Below are 14,849 nucleotides of genomic sequence, written 5' to 3' on the forward strand. Positions count from 1 at the left end.
TTTTCATCTCTTTTTTTTGTTTAGGGGACACCCCCCTCCTCCTCAACAAAGGAGTATAACTAGTTTATCAGCATATTCTTAAGTACACAAATATAGTAGGCCTAATTTTTTCTCCTAAGCGACGCGTCTCCCTAATTGGGACACATCTCAAAACAGATTGTGGATAGCATATTAATTATTAAAGGTTCTCTAAAAAGAAAAAAACCCTAATGAATCATTAAAACGGAAAAAAGACTCATTAATTAGTGTGCTGGATAAAATGGGAAAATTGTCTGGCAATTCGACCATCACAGTGACGCGTCTTGTTGATTCAACCAATTTGAACTCGGGTGTCCATACGTGATAACAATTATTCTAGAAAATTCCTAACTTTAGTATTTTTGATCGATTTTCGTTCAAACTTTCACCAGTCAGCTTAATAAAAAAATCTGCTTACCTTTGAAGCACTTAATTTACCATCAAGGAAATATTTCCCTTTTAAAAGGTTATTGAAACTTAATGCTCACCTGGCACACCCTCTCTCTCTTTCTCAGTTCTCACTCCCAATCACACACATTCACATAATTTATACACACTATTACTCCCCTTACCTTACTCTCTCTTATACTCACTCTCCCTTTCTCCCTCTCTCTCACCCACTTCCCTTTCACTAAATGTTCTTTTCTCTCTCACCCACTGTCTTTTTCAATTAATCTCCCTCTCTCTCTCTCTCTCTTTCACACACACACAAACTTCCCCTTTTTCTTATTCAATCTCCCCCTCTCTCACCCACTCTCCCTCTTTCTTTCTCAATCTCCCTCATTAATTCCTTCCGCACACCTGTCTCTTTTTCTCACTCAATCCCTCTCACCCACTCTCCCTTTTTTCTAACACAATCTCCCCCCTCTCCCTCTTTCTCACCCACTCCCCCTTACTCAATTCACCTCTCACTCACCTGCTCTCTTTCTTACTCAATCTTCCTCTTTTTCTCTCACACTTCCCCTCTTTCTCACTCGAACTCCCTCTCTCTCTCTGACCCACTCTCCCTTTTTTCTCTCTCAATCTCCCTCATTAATTCCCTCTCACCCACTCTCCCTTTTTCTAACACAATCTCTCTCTCACTCAAACTCTCTTTTTCTATCTCACACACAAACTCCTCCTCTTTCTTACTCAATCTCCCTCCCTCTGACCCACCCTCCCTTTTTCTCACCCACTCTCCCTCTCTTTCTCAATCAATCTCCCCATGTCACCCACTCTCCCTCTCTCTCCCTTTCTCACCCACTCTCTTTCTCAATCAATCTCCCCCTCTCTCTCAATCAATCTCCCCCTCTCTCTCACCCACTCTCCCTCTCTCTCCCTTTCTCAATCAATCTCCCCCTCTCTCTCAACAACTCTCCCTCTCTCTCCCTTTCTCACCCACTCTCTTTCTCAATCTCTTCTTCTCTCTCACACACACACTCCCTCTCTCACTCACTCTCCTCTATTCCCTTTCTCACCCACTCTCTTTCTCAATCAATCTCCCTCTCTCCCTCTCTCTCTCCCTCTCTCTCCCTTTCTCACCCAATCTCTTTCTCAATCAATCTCCCTCTCTCTCTCTCACCCACTATCTCCCTTTCTCACCCAATCTCTTTCTCAATCAATCTCCCTCTCTCTCTCTCACCCACTATCTCCCTTTCTCACCCAATCTCTTTCTCAATCAATCTCCCTCTCTCTCTCTCTCTCTCTCACCCACTATCTCCCTTTCTCACCCAATCTCTTTCTCAATCAATCTCCCCCTCATTCTCACTCGATCTCTCTCACCACTCCCTTCTTCTCACTCAATCTCCCTTTCTCTCTCACCACTCTCCCTCTTTCTCAATCAATCTCCTTCTCTCTCTCTCTCTCACCCACTCTTTCTCTATCTCCCGTTCTCACCCACTCTTTTTCTCAATCTCTTTCTCTCTCTGTCACCCAATCTCCCTCTCTTTCTCACTCAATCTCCCTCATTAATCCCCTCTCACCCACTCCCTCTTTCTCACTCAATCTGCCTCATCTAGATTTGTCTCTAAATCTTACTCCATTTCTTCCTTCAAGCAAGAACCAGTGTGCGATAAAAATATAAACATCAATAATTGTTTATTCTGAAACAGTTTCTCAAATTGATATAAATAATCATGTAACATTTCTGTATAATGTAAGGCATCTCAGAAAAGTTTGAATGAAACATTTTACAAACAAACCTAGTACCGGTACAAAAAAATATTGCCTCCTGGCAGTCAAATATGAAGGCATCAACTAGCATGAAAGATCAATTAGAACATGTACATCTGATTATTAAAAACCAATGAAAAACATAATGTACATATATGTCATACCAGTTCCCAAGTGAAAAGGTTTGGTCCTAAAGGTTTGGTCCTAAAGGTTTGGTCCTAAAGCTTTCATCCTAAAACTGCCGACATTGTCTGGAGCAAGAAGAGCTTTAACCCAAATATTTTAACACAGAGTTAATGCCCTTTTGGCTCTGAATAAATGACATGTTGTTAACACCATCTAGATTAACTACAATGTTTGATGGTTAAATAGTTTTATGAGACATAAATTTTCAAAACAATATAGAGGCATCTATCATTAAATACAGAAAATGGGATTACCAACTAGGATAAATGTGAATTAAAGTCTCACCTCCCTGATTACATAATACAAGGAGAGAGTTAGGAGTGTCACTACTAGACCCTTTTGAAGAGGGAGGGGGGTTCGGCGGTTGGTCACACACCAAGTTTACTAATAAGAGGTGTCACATTTTCAAATTTGCCAATAAAAGCTAAAAGTCTATTTATGAAAAGCAACAATTAAAAAAAAACTCATTATACAAATTAATGATGCATGCAAAAGTTCATTATACGATCTTTCCGCACCTGAGTTGAGGCTGGATGCATCTATCATACAAAGCCTGTTTAAATCAAAAAGCTTAAGTTGGTTTAATTAATACTGATGTTATGGGGGAAAAAGACATCAAGGTCAGAACAATGCAAGCCTCTCTGAATAGTTTGGTCAATATTCAGCCACAGAGAACGAATGCAATAACATTACTCCAATTTTGTCTAAGGCCTCACAACTTCTGCTGAGCAAGTAAAAAATAGCACTTTAAAAACCAGTAGACCTTGGTTACACAATGAAGTGAAAGATTGAACCTTCCAACCATAACATGAAAATGAAATGGTAGCCAAGATTTAGGGACATCTTGACTTAAAGCACACCATGGTGTAAACTTGGCACAAAATCATTTAAATGTTAAACCGGTAATCAAAATCAGGCAAATCTTCATTTTTGTACAACAAATGACTCTGTCACAAAATGAAGAGCCCAATGTAAAATTTGAATATTGCCTGTTTACAGCCAGGAGGGCTTTAAATCTGCATTTAAGGGGATAAAGAAGGCAGTTTCTATGTGCAGGAGGCCGTATTATCTCTGCTCAATACACAGGAATTATTATTGTAACGATACAATAATTTGTAATAATACAAACTATGTGGAATGAACAACATGTAAACATAACTTTCTTCTGTTATAAAACATAGCACCTTAGAAGGTATGTACATGTTATCTGCATTCCAATCAATGAAGGAAAGCAATAGACTGGTGAGAGATATACAAGGGAATCATTTGATTAGCTAAAGCATAATATAGTTCTGTTCTCAAGAGTTGTTTGTAATATGTAATACTTAACGTACCGGTGTAAAGGCTCGTTCAGATATACCACACATCAAAACCACAGAGGTTTTGTTCCTGATGACATTAGGTGTGATGTGATTCACTTTAAAAAAAAAATCTGAGAACACATAGCTCTGTGATTAAATGCAAATGCACTGCAGACCTGCCAACCTCCGGAGTTCAAAAACTGTTTTCTTTAATTCCAAAATTTTTATTTTACTGACGAAAATTGTATTGTTAAGAAAAACCACGGACTGTTACGTGGATCAATGCCTCTTCCAGTTCCTACATACAGGAAGAATTTGTTTAATGTATCATGGGTTGAATATGCATGATTTCGTCACGACTGGTGTGTATGATGAACCAATGAACATCCCCAAATTGCTGATGTGAGATGCCTGTAGGATACCTTTAAAGGACAGAATGGGCATTGTTTTTGTGTTTTGGGGGAAAATCACATTTTCTTGAGGAAAATCATATGGTCGTATTTGCTTCTAAAAAAATTGTACAAAATACGATTAAATTGTACTGGTTGGCAGATCTGGCACTGTTACCCACAGTTGCCACTCATTTCACACATGTTACAACCATGTGATCCACAGTCTGGTGACATGTCCACTACACCACCACACCTCCACATGCGCCTCACAAAGTTTAATACGTTTCACATTTTTGTATCATATGGCACATAGCTCAGTGCATATGTGCAAATGCTTTGCTTCACACAGTTCCCATTCCTATTCCTTTACACATAAAAAAAAATATATATAAGGCGGCCATTTTGTGGCGGTTACTGCACCATAGCTGAACAAGCCTTTAGAGTCAAGTCAGATCAAATTAAAACAAAGCTTGTGTACTGTTAGCTTTGGATTTCAATCTCTGTATTAAATGTCACACTTAGTAGGCACTTTACACCCATGGGTCCATATATAAATGACACTACTAAAAATGCACAAAAACATGTAAAACTACTCGCTAAATATCCCCTCTTCATATACTGTGTAAGGATATTGCATATATTCTTTAATATATAACTATTTGAAAATGAGTTCAGTCACAGTATATCAATTCATTTCATTTACACAACATATATCAATATTATCAAGATCACTTTTTATGTAAAATATAACTCTTGATCATGTAGTACTAAATTTATTGATCTGGAACTGTAAACATTTTCCTGCCATGCACTGCATGGAACATAAATGAAAAAGTACATAATGATGAAAAATCTGAGCACGTTTATACAAAACTCTAAACATATCTACAATTTCAGGTATATCTAGTTGGGAAGGCTATGGGTGATAAATTATATACAGCTTTATACAAAGTGTAAACATAAGGGCAGCGTCTCACGAAACCGCCATAAGTACAAGTTCACCGACATCCCATTGAAATGCGTGTATTAAGTTTAACAAGCATTTCAATGGGATGTCGGTGAACTTGCACTTATGACGGTTTTGTGAAATGCTACCCAGGTATATAAGGAACATTAATAACTTTAGGCAAACTGTACCAGCATTCGTGGAAGGCTGACAGTTAACAAATTGATGATTTTATACGAGTTCTACGAATCTATTTCGTTTTGACATCTCTTGTACACGTATGGAAGGCTTTGGATAAAATCTATTGCAATGAATCATTATTCATTCCTTCAATGTATTCCTCAATAAACCTACACTGAATGACATTCAGGGACCCGTTTCCCAAAACTTGTCATCAGTGACAAATGACAGTCTTTGTTATAAGCTACTGAAATCCTTGCTTCTGATTGGTTATCAGCAGAGTTGTCACTGATTTTTGTCATTTGTCATTGAATAAAGGCTTTGTGAAACAGGCCCCAGAAGGATAATCATTTCTGAGCTCCCAAGATTGTGTTCAGGGTACTGGAGGTCCATATTTTGTAGGAGTTCAAGCAGACTGCTAGAAGAAATTAAACAACTTCTGAAGTAGCAGACATAATGAACTGCACCCCTGCTACCCCTCTTAAGGAGTCGTTCTGCTTTCCTCTGCCCCTTCAACTGATAACAATGTCTCAATATTCTATTGGCGGTGTATGAAGTGGGTAGAACATCCGTGCTGCACCTCGCATAACCCTCAAGGCTTGTTCAGATACGATGACAACATAAAGTGTAATACGCACAAGACCTTTGTTGCGGCTTACAGCGCCATATCTGAACGAGCCTTTGGGTACAAAGTATTAAATTCACACAAGAGGTGGTCTCGGGTGGTTTCTATTAGTAACGGGTCCCAATACCCTCACAACCTCTTTCCACTGGGCGGAGAACATTGTTACACCCCTCTCATCCCCCTTTAATCGGTACAAAGTATCAAATTCATATAGGAGGTGGTCTAGGTTGGTTTATATTAGTACCAAGACCCTCGCAACTTTGCGTCCCACCGGGCAGGGAGCATTGTTACACCCCTCTCACCCCCTTTAATGGGTACAAAGTATCAAATTCATATAGGAGGTGGGCTTGGGTGGTTTCTATTAGTAACGGGTCGCAAGACCCTCACAACCTCTTTTAACCGGGCGGAGGGCAGCGTTACACCCCTCTCACCCCCTTTAAGGGGTACAAAGTATCAGATTCATATAGGAGGTGGGCTAGGGTGGTATATATTAGTATAAGGCCCTAAAACCCTCACGACCTCTTCCCACGGAGCCGAGAGCAACGACCCACCCCCACTACACTTCTCCAGCGGTAGTATGGTCCCTATGATGCTGATGATGGCGAGGATGAAGAGCGTTCCAGTCAGGATCAAGCGACCTATCCTGCTCGCCCTAGACCATGGGATAGTCTTGGAGTATTGCCGCATCAATTTCATTATAGGCTGTGTCTCACTGTGGGAATAAAAACACAGATAGCAATGAAAGGGAATGAATTAGTCTGTTTAAAGAGTTGGAAGGGTGAAAATTCTGTGTTGAATAATATGAATTAATGCCAAGATTCAATCTTAGGTTATGTTTAGGGCTAAGGTTCAACTTTTTGGCCCCATAGCATTGCCCTAATGCGCAATTTTTTATTTCTATTATCTTATTCAAAGGTTAATCTTAAGTGTAGTCTTGGGTCCTGAGATGTAAGTACATGTAGTAGAAAATTAAAAATTGTCACATGATCATTTATCTTCCAATCAAAGTAGAAGCACATAATTCTTATGTTATTTTTTTTTTTTCAACACGATTTACTGTTTCACACGTGTACAAGCCTCTGGTATTTAAAGGGGCTGTAGCATGACGAGACTATGCATCTTCCCTGAGGCCCACTTTGGGAAAATCGGGTATAATACGACTACGGACGACACGACCACAGTAGGCCTACGTATTCATGTGCGTGCAACATACGCGAACCGAAGCGTGAGGAGAACTTCGGTCTGTTTCGCGAACGCTAGCGCGCTGACCCAGTTAATGAAGTCCACTCGTTAAAGTGCAATTGTCCAAAAGATGACGTAGATGGTGTCAACCAGCAATACCCATGCTACACACAGCCCCTTTAAGTAATGACATCTTACCCATTCTTTTCATGCTCGTCTTCATCTTCGTCCTCCGCTGCTTCCATGATCTCTTCAAGATTCTCGCACAGCGCCCTCTGTTGATCACGAAGGTCATCCAACTCCTGGGAGATCTGAGACCGCACACCTTGTTCAAATCTGTGGTGGATTAAAGGCATCGTTTAACAATGTTAAATCTGAGATGCATGGCCCTACGTGTTATCAGTGTCTGTGATATGGTGTAATATTGAAGCCCTAACAAAATTGTGCTTCAAAATGATCATGAAGTGCCTCAAAAAAGTAAAAAAATCTTTGACTGACCGGTTTTACCATACTCATTTTCCCAAATAGACTGAAGTGTTATAAAAACCTTTAGGAAAACGAAAAATGAAATTTTGACTTCCAATCATAAATATCTTGATAATCAGACAGGCGATCGGCTTGTAAAAATCATGGGATTCCTGACTGACCTCAAGGTTTATAATTATGTTTGCGGCATGAGCTAACTCCTGGATTTTGTTTCAGAATCTGAGGCAATGTTACCCAATTCCTTTAAAGCAAAGTGGTGTTGTTACCATCTTGACAAACATTGTTACCTATAATTTTGAATCTGTTATTTATCAAAATCTCGACCAACTTAGGACTTCTGGATCTAACAGTGGACTGCCACAGAAGAAGTTTGTCCAACGGGAAATGCATATGCATCATAAAAATATATTCAATCCAGTGAATAAAGAGTTAATCCAATTCCACAAAAGTTTTAGAAATCTCTCCAGTTTGATGACAAAGTCACATCTATATATTGAAGTGCTCTACTCTGCAACAGATAATAATAATGATAATTTGAAAATAATCTTTAATTAAGTGATAATCTTCAACTCACATGAATTTTAAAGTACATCTGTATATATGCTCAAGTTATATAATTATTTTGTTTATATATTTGATAGCGACAAAAAAGTTTCAAGGGTAACACAAACCAAATATATTTTCTTGTAATTCAATGATTACTCTTAATTACTTACTCATTGTCATAAATGGGGTATTAAAATTAAACGGGGCCAAACTTGACTGACTTAACTATTTGTTAGTTCCATTTCAAAAATACAGTTAAACCTGTCTATAGCAACCACCCATGGGAAACACAAAAAGAGGTCTTTGCAGACAGGTTCCTTTAGTACATGTTGCAATGAGAAACCATTTTCAAGGGGAAACAAAAATGTGGTCTTTGTAGACAGGTGGTCACTAAAGCAGGTTTGACTGTATATCATTGTCATACTGAAATTAATTTACCTTCAATTTTGTTATAATAAATGAACGTTTAAAGGCCATACACCTATACTAGTTTGGCTAGGAGGGATTAGACCACCCTGGGAGGTCACTGACAGGTGGCTATCTCATTTATCAGCTCTCAATTAACATCAGAAAAAGAGGATCATGGGGGACCAATGGTCAGCGCTTAGGCATTGTTCTCTACATGTATATAGAGGGAGCAAGTAGTACAGTGGGGCTTTAAGCAAGTTTGACTGTACATATCATTTTTTATTGTCATACTGAAATATAATTTACCTGGATTTTTTTTTTAAATAAATAAATGAGAGAAATAAGGTTTCAATTGAAGAGCAGAGTTTCTTACCCTTGCTGGAAGATTTCCTCTTCTGTTTTGGACCTCTGACTGTTATTCTTGCCCTCTCCGTCCCCACTGATAACCACCGGAGTTGAGGAGACTAGTCGAGGTGATTTATCAGTCGGTGATGAGGCTGGTGGAGTCAGAGGCTTGATGGGAGAGAGCTGGGCAAGCTCTGGACTGTGATTCCCACCAGAGAGGGATATACTGTGGAGACAGAAATATGGTCATAAGAATTATTATTCAAAAATGCCATTGATAATTTTGAGGATGTTGGGGATGATGATGGTGTTGGTGATGATTATGATGATGATGATGATGATGATACTAATGGTAATGAATGATAATGACAGTACTGGTGGTGATGGCAATGAAAATGATGATGATAATGGTAATGATGGTGGTGATGATACTAATGATAATGATTATACTGATGATGATGATGATTATGATGATGATAGTAGTGGTGGTGATGATGGTGATTGATAATGATTGTGGTGATGATGATGATGATGATGGTGGTAGAGATGATGGTGGAGTCAGGGGCTTGATGGGAGAGAGCTGGGCAAGCTCTGGACTGTGACTACCACCAGAGAGGGATATACTGTGTAAACAGAAATATGGTTCATGATAATTATTATAAAAAATGTGATTGATAATTTTGAGGATGATGGAGAGGATGATGGTGATGAAAATGAGAATGACGATGATGATGGTGGTGTTGATGATACTAATGGTAATGATGATGATGATAGTAGTATTGGTAGTGATGATGATGATGGTGATGATGATGATTGTGATGGCGGTGATGATGATGATGATGGTAATGATGATACTGATAGTAGTGGTGGTGATGATGACGGTGGTGATAGTGGTGGTGGTGATGATGATCATGATGATTGTGATGATGGTGATGATACTAATGATAATGACGATACTGATGACGATGATAGTAGTGGTGGTGATGATGGTGATAATGATTGTGATGATGGTGATGGTGATGATGATGATGATTGAGATGATGGTGATGGTGATGATGATGATGATGATGATGATAATGGTGATGAGGCTGGTGGAGTCAGGGGCTTGATGGGAGAGAGCTGGGCAAGCTCCGTACTGTGATTACCACCAGAGAAGGATATACTGTGTATTAAAACAGAAATATGTTTCATAATAATTATTATTAGTGCTATTGACAATGAGAATGATGATAATGGTATTGATGGTGGTGGTTATGATACTAGTGTTAATGATGATACTGATGATAATGATGATGATGGTAGTAATGGTGATGATGATGGTAGTAGTGGTGGTGATGATGGTAGTAGTGGTGGTGGTGGTGGTGGTGGTGGTGGTGGTGGTGGTGATGATGATGATGACGATGATGGTAGTAGTGGTGATGATGATGGTAGTAGTGGTGGTGGTGGTGGTGGTGGTGGTGATGATGGTAATGATGATAATGGTAGTAGTGGTGGTGATGATGGTAGTAGTGGTGGTGGTAGTGGCGATGACGATGGCAAGATGATGATGGTAATGGTGGTGATGAGGATGGTAATGTTGGTGATGATGATAATACTAATGGAAAAGATGATACTGATGATGCTGATGATGATGATGGTAGTAGTGGCAGTGATGATGATTGCGGTGATGATGATGGTAATGGTGGTGGTGATGATGATGATAATGGTGGTGGAGCCAGCTAGCTCTGGAATGTGATTTCCAAATGAAAGATTTGAGATGTAATTTCCAAAAGATGGCGTGAAATGAAAGGAGTCAAGGAAAGGAAAAGAAAGAGTGTTAGAGATTGAGAAGGTTGTGAGCAAATCACAACAATTAAAGAGTGAAAAATGAAGAAAGTAATGAAGTCTGTAAAGAACTGTTAGTAGTCCTCTGTGGAGTAGTTCTGAAAAGATTTTCTCTTTCACAAAAGGAGTTTACCTGAGTTTCTTTTTGTTGATTTCTGAGAACCTAGGAATGTCTCTCTTCTCACTCTCACCCTCCTTACAGGTCTCTAAAGCACCCCTTCCACCTACTGGGCTGGTCAAAGATCTGTCAATCAGAGCAGCATTGGCCAATGAGGCAAACCGGTTCCGCCCATCCTAATGAATATTCAAAGGAGAGAGAGAGAGAGAGTAAGAGATGAGCAATGCGACCTAGAGAGTTATAAAGTTGGAGTTAACTGTGAAGGTTGACAACCGACATACACAGAATAATAATAATAATATATAAGAAGAAGAACATTGATTATTTAGGAGCGCTAAAACAAGAAGCCTCATAGCGCTAATAAAATCACAGAATTCAAAGAAAAACATGAAATACATAGACTCATAAATACACATACATATCACATGATATTACTGAGGTATGTTTTGAAGGGATCATGTCAAAGTGGCCAAAAAATACTTGTATATAAATAAATAATGAAATGTATGTAACTATGTAAATCAAGACCCAAAGTACAGTATGGTCGCTCGTCAGTGTGAAAATGACTAATTAATACATTTAAAATGCAATCAATGTTGGGCCACAAAACTCCCCATGTTTGGTAAACAATAATGAAAATAATGGTTAAAAAATAACAATCAACATCACTACCACATACATGTACTGCACAGAAACAAGGAACAAATACCACAAAACAAATAAGAACGTAGAACTGAATACAAGGTATGCATTCAGAGTGAGAGTATATTAATAGTGTGATAATGATGACAAACAATTAAAAGTATAACTTCTTCTGATAAAAATACCTTTACTGTCAATGAAACCATCATAATGGGTTTGTAAAGTAAGTTTAATTATATACAGCCAAAATGACATTTACTTTAAGTACATGTAAACTCCCACAAAAATTAACAATTTAAAGATAAAACAAAGGAAAAATGAAGGGAAAATGGACTTATTCCACCTATCAAACAAATTTTCATAAATTTGTCATCTTCATTTCTAAAGATAAGATAAAATATAAAAGAAAATAAGATTAAGCATGTAAATTAATTGTTTCAAAGTACTGTACATTTCTAAAGATAAGACAAAATATAAAAGAAAATAAGATTAATATAAGCATGCAAATTATTGTTTCAAAGTATTTTCTAGTCATCTTGTAAAGATAGTGTACCCAGCATGAAAATATACACATAACCACCAAATTACAATCATGCTACTAAGTACACTTACCCCCTGAAAAAATTGAATGGTCTTACGAGTGATAGCCACTGGCACACTTTGTGCACGATTGTGGTTCTTTGCCAGGGACTGTTCCATTCAGTTTTAGGGAAGAATGGGTCATTGTTTTTTATGAATATTGTGATAAAAAATTCATCATTGGTACAAATAACAGAATACAACATGTAACAGAAATCAAGTAGCCAAGTTACAACTATGTTTGAACAGAGTATAATATTAATATTTCAGAATTGTTTTCTGCTTTTGTTTCAGAATGGAACCTTAACGTAAAATTCTAGGCTTAATCTAAAATACCAATTAAAAAGAGAGATAAAAAATAAGTTGGTTTAAACCCTATTTTGTTTGCCATTAGACTATACTACAGTTGACAATGGAAAATACCCTTTAAATACTCATTTAGAACTTCCTTCAAAACAAAAGGGCTTGAACATGGCTATGAGTGGGAAAATAACAACCATTAGTTGTCGAATCAACTTAAGTGATTGCAATCACCCAAGTAATAGTCTGATTTTCAGACCCTTTTCCTAAATGGTCGTACGTTTTGTGCTGCACAAAGATTCAATCCGTATAATTTTGGCCATTACAAGTAGTGGGTTATTGATGTAGACAAATGCTCATATGTACCTGTTACAGCTCATTTTATGTATGTTATTACCAAAGAAAAAAAATATATCAGTCAGTCACTCAATAGTGTCTGACAGTGAAGTCTAGAAGGGTCTTCTTGCATAATTTGAATACTAGGACACTGCTAATGTATAAATTTCACAGATAGGACATACATGACATATTTATAATTCCTGCAAATTTCTACAGAATCTGATGTTGGCTGCAAAAGGGACATATATTGTACATGTTGTATCTTAAATATGCACATGAATTCATTTTACAAAATTACAAAACCCTCTAAAGTGTCATTCCATCCATAACCCTTGGAATTGACCATTGTAAAACTCAATTTAAAGGCCAAGTCAACTCAAAAAATAATTTAAGTCACAAAATGAAAACCAAATTGGCAATTTGTGTAGTGGTTTCAATTGTTCTATAGTTTTACAAACTTTTTCAAAAATTCAAGAATTTCTTTTTAGTTATACGATTTTGCTCAAACTTTTTTTGATTGGTTTGTCCAATTTGTCTGCTTCTATTGAAAGTAAGTTATTTTTGGAGTGGACTTGTACTTTAATGCCCTTCTGGCTCTCAGCGGACCTGAAAGGTTTCTATTGTAAATACAATGCGACTAATTAATAACAAGGGCTACTTACAGAGGCACCGAGGGGAGAGTTTCCGAAGCCTAGCACAGCCGCTACACTTGCCCTGCGCTTAGACTAGACACAGATGAGAGAGAGTGAGAGAAAAAAACTGTCAAAATAGCTGAAAATTATTAGTTTTACAAACTGTAATACACAAATCAGGGATTTGTATAGAGTACAGGGAATAGAGGAGAAAGGGGAGGGGGGGGGGGGGGTGACCACTTTTATAAAAAAAAAAATACATTGCATGCAATCCACTTTTTATCACTTTTATTTTAATAATCTTTATTGGAAGAATCAGGATGGGGAGGGGGGGGGGGCTCCTACATGTTTAGGCGTCTCAGGATTTTATCTGTTTCTTCACATTTCTTTAATACACTCTTCAGCTGAATAGATTGAACACTTCTTATTCAATACTCAAAAAGGGATGGAATTATAAAAGTGACTTTTCACAAATACATTCAATGAAATGTACATTTGTATCCCCCTTGTTAGCTGATAAAGTGTGTACCAAAGATATCCACCCCCCCCCCCTTTTTTTTTAAATTCAGAAATCAGAAATTGTGGTTGGAAAATATGCATTACCATTATATATGGCTTACCAGAGAAATATTGGCTACATCAATATTTAAATTTAGCAATACAAATAAGAGACTATATACTTTGCTTATAAAGCAAAGAGATTTATTATTCTAATGAGCTTTTATTCTGTGCAGCCTGCATTTCATTTTCATGAACATTCCAAATTTAATGGATACATACAAGCTTTGGTTGTTTCACTATTGCATTGAAAAGCGTTTAAAGCATTTTTAATCTACAAAGGGAAACCACTCTGTTAGCACTGCAAGTACTCACATGTGCAAAAGAATTTCACTCACTCACTACTAAAACAACAGCATTTTAGTGAAGTTTTAAAGTCTATTTTCATTAATAGTTCCAACTAACATCTTTTTAGAACAAAATGCTTAAAACATAGCAAACAAAGTAATCTACAGCAATCAACGCTTGCATCAACACAATCAAAATATTGTACATTACATTCTTGTTATGTAATGTTTAATTCAAACATTCCTACGTATACAAAGGAACAACAAACTCTGTTGTTTCGAAATTTCTGTAGATTCATACCCACCTACCTTTCACAGCAGAATTTAGGAATCTCTCGTGGCAAAATTAGGGTTTTTTTGTAAACTTTTTGGACAGGAATTTCGTGAAAAAGAGAGGAATCCAGGGGTCATAACATAAATTTGAAGACCAGGGGGGCGTTTCACAAAACTTGTCACTAGTGACAAATGACAGTTTTTTGTTATACACTGTAAGCTACTGAAATCCTTGCTTATGATTGTGTATCAGCAGATTTGTCATTGATTTTGTCATCTGTCATTGAAAAAAGGCTTTGTGAAACGGGTCCCATAAGGTAGGAAGCATTCCTCCATAATAGGAATTACATGAACATGATAACATAATTATTTCCGGAACAGGAATGGCAGATTCAATATAAGAGCAATGGAGATTAAATGTTTAGCATGATAATATATTCCTTTTGAAAATGTACATTAAATACATTTGCAACAGAAACTTACTGTAGCAACATTTGAATACATAATTTTGTTTTAAATCTTATTTTCTTT

The 14,849-nt window shown here is 37.4% G+C and overlaps 1 protein-coding gene across 1 annotated transcript in view; it reads right to left on the reverse strand.

The window, feature by feature from the left end:
- Positions 1-4,446: 4,446 nt before the first annotated feature.
- LOC100891373 overlaps positions 4,447-14,849 on the reverse strand; it is an 87,668-nt gene continuing 77,265 nt past the window's right edge. The window contains exons 34-39 of the mRNA XM_030987920.1: positions 13,231-13,293; positions 11,963-12,040; positions 10,724-10,884; positions 8,795-8,992; positions 7,180-7,317; positions 4,447-6,511 (exon numbers count right to left, since the gene is read on the reverse strand). Of these exons, the coding sequence (XP_030843780.1) occupies positions 6,259-6,511; positions 7,180-7,317; positions 8,795-8,992; positions 10,724-10,884; positions 11,963-12,040; positions 13,231-13,293 (891 nt within the window). The 3' untranslated portion in view covers positions 4,447-6,258. The remainder of the gene's footprint in view (positions 6,512-7,179; positions 7,318-8,794; positions 8,993-10,723; positions 10,885-11,962; positions 12,041-13,230; positions 13,294-14,849) is intronic.

This window comes from Strongylocentrotus purpuratus, unplaced genomic scaffold, assembly GCF_000002235.5.
Source record: "Strongylocentrotus purpuratus isolate Spur 01 unplaced genomic scaffold, Spur_5.0 spur5_scaffold_17, whole genome shotgun sequence".
NCBI lineage: Eukaryota > Metazoa > Echinodermata > Echinoidea > Camarodonta > Strongylocentrotidae > Strongylocentrotus > Strongylocentrotus purpuratus.